The sequence below is a fragment of the Otolemur garnettii genome, unplaced genomic scaffold (genome assembly GCF_000181295.1).
Source record: "Otolemur garnettii isolate 467f Iridium unplaced genomic scaffold, OtoGar3 scaffold00018, whole genome shotgun sequence".
NCBI classification, from domain to species: Eukaryota; Metazoa; Chordata; class Mammalia; order Primates; family Galagidae; genus Otolemur; species Otolemur garnettii.
Window position 1 is genome coordinate 6,401,956 of NW_003852413.1, and position 10,521 is coordinate 6,412,476.

General features: G+C 52.6%; 2 protein-coding genes across 2 annotated transcripts in view; both read right to left on the bottom strand.

The window, feature by feature from the left end:
- LLGL2 (LLGL2, scribble cell polarity complex component) overlaps positions 1-3,308 on the bottom strand; it is a 45,020-nt gene extending 41,712 nt beyond the window's left edge. The window contains exon 1 of the mRNA XM_023511158.1: positions 3,190-3,308. The gene's annotated coding sequence lies outside the window, so the exon portion shown is untranslated. The remainder of the gene's footprint in view (positions 1-3,189) is intronic.
- Positions 3,309-4,248: 940 nt separating this feature from the next.
- TSEN54 (tRNA splicing endonuclease subunit 54) overlaps positions 4,249-10,521 on the bottom strand; it is a 10,336-nt gene continuing 4,063 nt past the window's right edge. The window contains exons 7-11 of the mRNA XM_023511198.1: positions 7,344-7,496; positions 6,531-7,144; positions 5,732-5,792; positions 5,282-5,398; positions 4,249-4,769 (exon numbers count right to left, since the gene is read on the bottom strand). Coding sequence (XP_023366966.1) covers positions 4,619-4,769; positions 5,282-5,398; positions 5,732-5,792; positions 6,531-7,144; positions 7,344-7,496 — 1,096 coding nt within the window. The 3' untranslated portion in view covers positions 4,249-4,618. The remainder of the gene's footprint in view (positions 4,770-5,281; positions 5,399-5,731; positions 5,793-6,530; positions 7,145-7,343; positions 7,497-10,521) is intronic.

Below are 10,521 nucleotides of genomic sequence, written 5' to 3' on the forward strand. Positions count from 1 at the left end.
AAAAAAAAAAAAAAAAAAAAAAAAAAAGTACCTGTTCTCTCTGAGAGGCAAGGCTGGGGGGAGTAGTCGCCCACCCCAAAGGGACCTGAGCAAAACCCATGGCAAGGGAGGGTCTCTTTGCAATCCTGAGGCAGCCAAGGTTAGGGAGGGCACACAGTGCTGCTGACCCCACTGGGGAGCATCCAGCTCCTGCCCCCTACATGTTTCTCCCCGCAGACTGCTCCTGGCAATGGAACACAATGCTGCCAGGGAGACCTGGCGCCTGCACCCAGGAGGAGCCCTGAGAGTGATATCACTTGAGTGAGATAAGAGGGCCTCTCAGAGCTCAGGACTAAGGACAAATGAGTCCAGGCAGTCAGTGTGCTTAAAGCCGCCGAGCCAGAGAGAGCACACTGGCCTCTAGAGCTTCCACCCTGGCCTCCGACTCAGGTGTCTCAACAGCTGATTTTGCCTAATCTGGAAAGAGCCAGAAAGCTGAATAACCCCCAGGAAACTAACCCTCCCCCATGCCTATTGGAGGCTCTGGCCAGAGAAGTACAATGCCTCAGCAGGATGGGCAGGGGTCACAGACTAATGGCAGAGGCTCCAAGCACCACTTTCTCTCCTAAAGGAAGGGTCCTAGGGCATGGAAGGATAGGACACCCCCTCCCCAAGGGAGGTAGAAAGATTTCCTAGAAAATCTCCTTAAAGACAACAGAGCAGCCCAGGAATGTGTTCCCCTCCCCCCACCAAGTGCAGAGAGTTGTACAGTAAGCACACCCCCAGCCCAGCAGAAAGAGCAGACTCTGCACTCTCTGCTGCCTCCACCGCCAGGAAAGGACCCCAGCCCGCCCTCCTGGCTCTCCCCAGGCCTGACAATGGCAGTTTAGGAGAGCTCTCAGCCTCTACCTCTGTCCCCACTCTTAAGGAAAGCCCTCACGGAAAAGTTTCTGATCTCTTGAAATGGGAAAAGATTACAAAATCATGGCCCCCTCATCTGATCTCCAGACAGAAGCCAGATTCCCTCAGCGCAGCAGATACTTCCAAAAGGCCCAGGGGCCCATGCAAAGGTGTAATGAAGAAGCCAAGGCGTTTGCCTTCACTGGGTCCTATATTTTTTCATCCTCTCAACATCTGTAAAAACAAGGCTCAGCATGGGTAAGTGACCAAACTAAGATCATACAGCAAGGCATAAGTCAAAACTGCACCTGATGTCTAGAAAGGCATGAATTTTCCTTTTTTTTTTCTGAGACAGTGTCAATATGATTCCCTCAATAGAATGCTGTGGCATCACAGTTCATAGCAACCTCAAACTCTTGGGCTCAAGTGATTCTCTTGCCTCAGCCTCCCAAGTAGCTGGCACTACAGGCTCCTGCCACAACACCCGGCTATTTTTTTGTTATTGTTGTCATTGTTGTTTAGCAGGCCTTGCCTGGGTTGGAACCCACCAGCCCCAGTGCATGTGGCTGGTGCCCTAACCACTGAGCTATGAGCGCAGAGCCCTAATTTTTCTATTTTTAGTCAAGACACCATCTCAGTATGTTATCCAGGCTGGTCTTGAACTTCTGATCTCAAAGTGATCCTCTCACTTCGACCTCCATAAGTGCTAGGATTACAAGTGTGACTCACTACAACTGGTCTATTACTTTTTTTGGGGTAGAGACAGTCTCACTTTATTGCCCTCAGTAGAATGCTGTGGCATCACAGCTCACAGCAACCTCCAGCTCTTGGGCTTAGGTGATTCTCTTGCCTCAACCTCTCAAGTAGCTGGGACTACAGGCACCCACAACACCCAGCTGTTTTTTGTTGCAGTTTGGCCAGGGCTGTGTTTGAACCCACCACTCTCATCATATGGGGCTGGTGCCCTACCCACTGAACCACAGGCACCGCCCCACTTTTTTTATTTTTTAAATGAACAAATGTCACCTGGAATTATGGGCTTTTTTTTTTTTTTTTATGCTGCTGTGTTACTACCCTAGATTCTGGAAATCCTGTCTAAGCCCCACTGAGAACGGTCCCATTTAACTTCAGTGAAGAGGTTCAAGCTCTGGCCAGAGCCCCAGGAGCTGGGTTTGAGTCCTGACTGCCACCAGTGAGCACTTTAGGCAGATCACCAAAGGGAACTAAACCCAATTCCCTTCCTGCCCGTAAGATAAAGAAGGTGAACCATGTCTCCCACCACCTTGCCTCTGCTCACATGGATCCAGACTGTCTTCCTCAAAAGTCACTTCTGATCTTGACTTCCCTGGGCTGGGACACAGCTCTTCTGTGGCAGCTCTGCTCTTCCCACCTGGGATCTCTCCCGGCCCTTTTCCCTACCCAGTCTCTGCAGCCTGACAGGACTTTGAGTTACGTACGAACTCCCGCAGAGGGTTCCCCGGAGCCCAAGTAGGCAAACGAATTCCTAAGGGAAGGGGTGCGGCGTCTAAGCCCCGCCCTCCTCACCCTAAGCTCACCTGTCTCTGGAGAGAGCCTCAAAGGGCTGCACAGCAGCTCTCCTGTTTACAGCGGAGTTCTCCCCACAGCTAAAGCCCAGTGAGTGCACCAATTGTCCAGACAGAGCAAGTCAAGACACACTTTCTTCCGCAACACAGAAATTTCCACTTCTCGCCAAGTCCCACAGTGCGAACCCCACCCGTTAGCGTAGAAAACAGACTGGGTCTCCGCACAGTCTCCTAAAGGTATCCAAAGCCGCCCGGGACCTAAGTCCCTCCCGCGGGCTTCCTGCGTCGAGGGATTAGGAGGCACAAAGGAGCGGCAGGGGCTAAGCCGCCAGGGTAACGCGCTCTAGCCGCCGCTCGCGGAGAGAGGGTCAGGAGAGACGCAAGTCGCCGGACTCCCGGGCCAGGCGCTTTGCACGTGGGCCCGAGGACACCCCAATCTCCGCCCGCGGTGTTCCCAGCACCTAGCCGGCCAGGCACCTGTTCCCCAGCTCCCAACAGCCAATAGTACTGTGCAAACCCCAAACCCAAATCCGGTAATCAGGGGCGAATCAGGTGGACAGAAGTTCCCGGCGGCACTTTCTACAGGTGTCTTTCTTTCCGAGAAACCAAGCAACCGGTGCAAGGACGAGGTGGGCGGACCTGAGCGCAGCCCTCCCCGCCCGGGCTAGGAAGCCCAGGGGTCTCTGCCCTCCGCTGCCTCCCAACGCCGAGTGCCGGGCGCCCCAAGGGGGCGGGTCTGACTAGGTGAGTACAGCCCGCGCCTCACCTGGACTCCCCCCCGCCCGAGGCCTCCGCGTCCCTCGGCGCCGCCGCCTGCCCTGTGCGTTCCGCCGCGCCGGCCCACGGGCTGCTGGGCCGCGGTCTCCTTCCTGCTCACCTCAGGCACGGCGAGCCCGGGGCGGAGTCGCGCTATTTACATAAAGGGCGAGCCGGCCCGGCGGCAGATCCTCGAGCGCCCCGCCCCCCGGCCTGGCTCCACCCCACAGCCCTGCGCCGACGGGGCGGGGGCGCAGCAAGAGCGCCTTCGGGGGCGGGAACCGCACCCCGACCAATCCGCGGCCCCGGGGATTGAGAGGGCGGGCTCGAAATCTTCATGAATATGCAGGAACGCTGCCGGCCCGCCCCGGCCCTCACCTGAGCGCACCTGGCCGCAGGACGGCTCGCTGCGCCCAGTGTCCCGCCGCCTCCCGGAGGCGGAAATAGTTCCCGGAACCCGCGACCGCCTAGAGCCGCCTCCCAGGCCGGACTCCAGAGGCAAGCTGTCCTCCCACAACTCCCCCCAGCTGCCAAGGGAGGGGAGTAGCCGGACCAGCTCCTCCTGAGAGCGCTCAGCCAAAGGACAGGAGGACCCAGGGCCAGGTTTCGAGTCCCCGGGGGCGTCGTGGGTGAGACGCCTTCCCTCTGGGCGGGCCCCACCTCCTACGTGTCCACTGCAGTGGCAGGCAGGGGCCCAAAGCCCAGGGGAAAACAACTTCCGGAGTTTTACCACCAGCAAAGGAGGTCGTTGGAGTGGCAAGAGGCAGGAACAGAAGGAGCGTGGAGGCCTGGGGTGAGAACTGCTTGATCCAACTCAGAGCTACTGGTGGCCCCTCGGAGGGACTGGGGTTCAAGCCACACCAACGTGGAGCTTTTGGCCCATCCTCCTACTCTGACCCAGCTGCATTTAGGGAAGGATTGATAGAGAGCCAGTCTCCCTCTAGAGCACCCTTCAGGAACCTGGAAAGGTTTTAGGTCCTGTTCTTGTGGCAAAGCATGGGTGAGGAGCAGGGGGGATGTTTCAGCGATAGGGAGATGAAGGGGTAGAGAGGTGATCCCGTATATCCAGTCACAGCAGAAAAGAGATCTATTTTTAATGGCTTTGGCTTTATGGCACGAAGCAGGCACCCTCTTGTTAAAGGCACAAAGTCCTCTCTTCTGCCCCACCTCCTGGGTCTCTAATATCTAGTCCTGAGTTCCAAAGGGGTCACTTCAAGGCAGCAACCTTAGGCCCAGGGCTTGGAAGCACTGCAGTGGCTAGGGAAGGCTGGAAGCACAGTTTGACTTTCTTGCAAGTATGAGACACCCAGGGCCAAGGCCCAGACTGGCCCCTGCAGCTACAGGTCAGAGTCTGGGTATAGGAGGTGGCTGAGGTGGTCCCTAAGAACTGACAGTCCAGATTCCCCAGAGCAAGCTCCAGCCCCTACAGTGCTGTGTGGTCAGTGCTCCACATTCCTGGGCAATGTGAAGTCCCTGAAGCTGTAGAAGGAGATGTCACCGTGATCCACCAGGGCAAAGATCAGAGGGACATCACCGCTCTGGTAGGATAACCGCTTAAGGCTGCAGAGGTCTGGGACAGGCTCATCAAATCTGTAGGGATAAGGTTTAGAGTGAGACCTGGCCATAGCCAACCCATAAGCTCTAAGACCCCAGCCCCTCTGAGGCTCCCAAGGAAGGGAGATGTTATAAGAGTTGGAAGTGCAAGAATTCTGGGCCACTGGGGTCTCCAGTCTGTAGACTACATGGCCCTTTTGAGTTCTCAAAGATAGTTTGAGTCCTGACTGGGCAGGGCTAGGAATAGCAAGGTTCTCACCACTCTTAGCCTATAGACCCCTCCCATCCATATCCCTTCTGCTAGGCAAGCCCTGGACTAAGGTGGTATATGTGAGAGACTGCTCCAAAATGGCAGCAATGAAAAGCTTCAGGTTAGGGAGCTTGGGTTCCATCATGTCAACTCGCTGTGTGGTCTTCTGTAGGTCACTTAACCTCCTTGGACCTTAGCTTCCTCTCAGGGATTGGCCAGGCAGTGGAGAGAAGGCCCACCAGGGTCACAAGCAAATTAGCAACAGTATGTGTGTGGGGAGTGCTCACTCATGTCATACCCACTAATGCACATCCGCGCATAGGGTTTGCCAGGGTTATTCTTTCGGAAGGTGGCCACAACATCAGCCTGGTAAACATCAAAGCTGATTTCTAAGCCCGCAGATTTCTCCAGCAGCCTGAGGACAGAGTGAGAAAACTTAGGACCCAACTCTTCTCCAATTTTCCTTTCCATGCCATCCACCACCCCCTCCACCACTTCCAGGAAGCAACCTCACCCAAGGCAACTGAGGTTGTGAGGTCCCACTCAAGGGAAAGGGCACCAAACCCTTGGGATAAACCCACCTGTCTATCATGTCTCCTTCTCCCCCAGACACACGAACATCAGAGCTAGGCATGTGAGTTGGGGCCCCTAGAATGACTCTCACTCACACCCAACTTCAGAAGCCAAATCCCAGCCACCAATTCCTGCTGACAGCCAAGGTACAGTGGAGATGCACTTAGAAACTTACCAGGCACCCCCATCAGCAAGATGTGTTGTCTGCAGCACCGAGATATGCTGAAGGACCATGGCTACAAGGACAGTGAAAACAAGGTGCTGGGAAGAAGAGGCAACCATCTCCAGATTCCCCTGACATTTCTGAATCTGCCATCTAGTTTAAGATTGCCAGATTTAGCAAATTGTTTCAGTATATGTCCCATACAATATTTGGAACATATTTATACTGAAAGATTACTTGTTTATCTGGAAGTCAAACTTAAGTGCTCTGACAACCCTAACCTAGTTAGGTAGGATCTACCAAGTTCCATGAGGACTTTAAGTAATTCTGAATCTGTTAATACATTTACCTTAGGCTATGCTTACCCTATTAGTTCTCTGTGTTAGAGTGACAGTTAGCCTTCCTTCTATTTGGCCAAAATGGCATTTCCAAGATGTGGTAGGTGTCCCTAGAATGATCCTGTTAGCTCAAGATGGTTCCAGCTAACAGGGTTGGGAGAAGAGGGGACCAGTGCTAGTTGGGGACAAAGCCATCCACATGTACTTTTTTAGGATTTTAAGGATATAGTTGCAGTTTTCAGCCTTCCTCACTTCTCCTGGGGCACTGACTCATCATCTCTAAATCTTTCCACATGGACCCTGCCACTGCTACCAGGAGAACTGACCGTGCTTGTGGGTTCCACTCCATTGGACAGCGTACTCCCACACCTTTCTTAAGCCTCAACCAGTCCTGGACAATCTGTGTGCCTTTCCAAGGCTTATGACTCCTCAGCTGCAGCGGCCAGCAGGGCTGTAGCAGGGTAAGGCAGTACCTGGAGAATCCACCTGGCTGGGGTTCAGCAAAGGAGTGACAGGCTGGCCCCACAGGTGTGGGGGGCGGCTCTGGCTCCTCTGTAGGTATCGCCTCTGCAGCAGCTCCTTGTATTCCCTCCAGCTGGAGCAGCGCTGCACCTCAGGGTCCGCATTTACGTCCTCTCGGAAGGACCTGGCTTCTGCCTGTTGCTCCTGTTCCTGCCAGGAGAGCTTCTCCTTCCGCTGGTTCAGCTTCTGGCGCCAGGGTTCAGCATCTGTCTCCCTCCCAGCCACATTGGCTGGGACCAACTCTGGGGCTGGCGCAAGTAGGAGGGTGTGGCGGCTATCAGAAGCCACATTGGGGAAGGAGATCTGCTCAAAGTTCCAGCGTGGCTTCCGAGCCCCCTGGACTCCATTACCTACTTTTCTGCTCTCCCAGCTGCACCCCATACCCATACCCTGCTCCAAGGACCCCAAAAGCTGAAATGGGCTCACTGGGCCCTTCCTGGGGCTTGACTCCTGGGGTTTCTCTTCTGGGCATTGACTGTTCCGGTTGTGTGAAGGTAGGCTGGAAGTTGCCAGACTCTCGGGTTGCAGGGAGTTCTCCAGGGCCTTGGCCTTCTTATTAATGGACCTGAGGGAAGTGGGAAGAAAACCAGCACATCTGCTTCTAATTGCTGAGGCGCATGCATCCAGTGCAAACTGAAGAAGACAGGCCTGCTGTCTCCCTCAGCCTGTGCAGAAGCTGCCTAAGCCTCGCTCTTACACCTGTACATTCTCAAAGGTCCCAGACACCAGCACTCCCTAAGGGTAGCTATAATGGGGAGTATTACCAAGAACTGGAGGCCTTCCTCTTCTTCCCATCCTTGTCCTTCAAGCACTGGGTGCTGCCATCCAGGTTAAGCTGCCTCTCATAAGGGGATAGGATAGAGCTGTGGAGTAAGAACAGTGGATAAGCAACAGACCCATCTCCTCCGCCTGGTGTTCTGTAGGGTATGTGAGAAACAGGGCCGAGAGGATAGTCAATACACCAGGATACAAGGAACAGCCAAAGTCTTGGGCAGACCTGCATGGGGGATACATGGTATAGACACAGGGGCCCAGCCATGTGCCCAGGCCTCTGGTTCTTACCAACAGCCCCTTTTTTTTTTTTTTCTTTTGAGACAGAGCCTCAAGCTGTCCCCCTGGGTAGAGGGCTGTGGCATCACAGCTCACAGCAACCTCCAACTCCTGGGCTTAACCAAGTCTCCTGCCTCCGCCTCCCAAGTACATTCTCTACAGGCGCCCGCCACAAAGCCTGGCTATTTTTTTTGGTTGCAGCCATCATTGTTGTTTGGCGGGCCCTTGCTGGATTTGAACCCGCCATCTTAAGTATATGTGGCTGGCGCCTTAGCCACCAACAGCCCTTTTAAGCAGAGGCTCATTGGGATTGGGGCTCCTTAAGAGCCAGCAATAAATGAGTAATTACTGGCAAGAAAAACCAGAGGAGCTAGAAAACTTAGAAAGTAGAGAAAAATAAAGATGAAAACAAAAACATTGTCTGGGTGTAGTAGCTCATGCCTGTAATCCTAGCACTCTGGGAGGCTGAGACAAGAAGATCCCTTGAGCTCAGGAATTTTGAGACCAGCCTGAGCAAGAGTCACACCCTATCTCTACTAAACATAGAAAAATTAGCTGGGTGTGGTGGTAGGTGCTGGTAGTCCCAGCTAGTGGGAGACTGAGGGAAGAGGATCATTTGAATCCAGGAGTCTGAAGTTGCTATATGCTAGGCTGACGCCATGGCATCTTAGCCTGGGTGACAAAGACTCTGTCTTTTTTTTTTTTTTTTTCCCTGAGACCGAGCCTCAAGCTATACTCCTAGGTAGAGTGCCATGGCATCACACTCACAGCAACCTCCAACTCCTGGGCTCAAGCGAATCTCCTGCCTCAGCCTCCCAAGTAGCTGGGAACACAGGCGCCCGCCACAACGCCCGGCCATTTTCTGGTTGCAGCCATCATTGCCGTTTGGCGGGCCCGGGCTGGGGATTCGAACCTGCCACCCTAGGTGTACATGGCTGGCGCCCTAGCTGCTTGAGCCACAGGCGCCAAGCCAAAGACTGTCTTAAAAAAAAAAAGAAAGAAAAGAAAGGAAACAAAAAAACTTTGAATAACTACTGTTAACATTTTTTTTAAGTAAATCACTTTATTTATTTATTTTTATTGTTTTTTGCAGTTTTTGGTTAGGGCCGTGTTTGAACCTGCCACCTTTGGTATATGGGGTCGGTGCCCTACTCCTTGAGCCACAGGTGCTGCCCACCACTGTTAACATTTTTGTTTCTTAAATGCACATGCAGACTAATCTCTTTCCATATTTTTTTTTGATAAAAATGGCACTGCAGGCTCGGCACCTGTGGCTCAAGTGGCTAAAGCGCCAGCCACATACACTTGAGCTGGTGGGTTCGAATCTAACCCAGGCCCACCAAATAACAATGACGGCTGCAACCAAAAAATAGCCAGGCATTGTGGCAGGCGCCTGTAATCCCAGCTACTAGGGAGGTGGAGGCAGAAGAATCGCTTGAGCCCAGGAGTTGGAGGTTGCTATGAGCTGTGATACCATGGCACTCTACCCAGGGTGACAGCTTGAGGCTCTGTCTCAAAAAAAAAAACCCAAAAAAACAGCACTGCAGGACAGTGCCTGTAGCTCAATGGGTAGGGCACCGGTCCCACATACCAAAGGTGGCAGGTTTGAATCCAGCCCCAGCCAAACTGCAACAAAAAAATAGACAGGTGTTGTCATGGGCGCCTGTGGTCCCAGCTACTCAGGAGGCTTAGGCAAGAGAATTCCCTCAGCCCAGGTGTTGAAGGTTGCTGTGAGCTGTGATGCCACAACACTCTACTGAGGGCGATAAAGTAAGACTGTCTTCAAAAAAAAACAAAAGGCACCACACTAACATATGGCTTTGTGATCTTCTCTTTTCCTCTCAATAATATACTGCCGACATGGCCCCTTATCACTATAGCATCCTTCCCTACCGTGAATTTTTTATTTTTCTTTTTGGTGTTTTTGGCTGGGGCTGGATTTGAACCTGCCACCTCTGGCATATGGGGCCGGTGCCCTACTCCTTTGAGCCACAGGCGCTGCCCCGCTACCATGAATTTTGTATGGCTCTGTGGTTGCACCGTTCAATACAGTAGCAACTAGCCACAGGTAGCTATTTAAGTTAAATTTATATTAATTAAAATTAAATAAAATTAGAATTTCAGTTTCATGGTTGCTCAAGGCCTATACACTGGATAGCACAGACACAGAATTTCATTACTACAGGAAGTTCTATCAGTCAGAGCTTCTCCTGGGGATAAGCTCTATTTGTGTGAGCAAACCTCCATTGTTGAAGTCATAGGTTGTTTCCAAGTATAATGATTTTGCCATGTATGGTGTTTTATGCAAGCCCCTCACATCTGTGAGAGCAGCAATATTGCTCTCCTGTTCCTCAGCATCCAGGTCAGGGCCTGGCACCCAGTTTGTGGTCAGTAAATATTGCTGATCACTCTCACAGGTAAACCACTGCACACATTCATGATTATTTCTTTAGGATACTTCCCACTTTCAGGAACGCAGTGCCTGTTTTAGAGCTTTCACAACATACTATATAACTGCAAAGGCTCTACCAGTTTCCACTCCATGTCTGAGAATCTCAGTGGCTTTTAGCTATGCTAGATTACTAAGGTGAAAAGGGAAAATCATCCAACCTAGTATAAAACATGTGAACCGGAGCGGTGCCTGTGGCTCAAAGGAGTAGGGCATTGACCCTGCAAACCAGAGGTGGTGGGTTCAAATCCGACCCTGGTCAAAACCTGGAAAAAAAAGGTCAGTCTCCTTTCTGAAGTTTTGGCTCAGCGCCTATGGCTCAAGTGGCTAAGGAGCCAGCCATATACACCTAGGGTTGCAGGTTCAAATCCAGCCCAGGCCCACTGGACAACAATGATGGCTGCAACCAAAAAAAAAAAAAAATAGCCAGGCGTTGTGGCGGG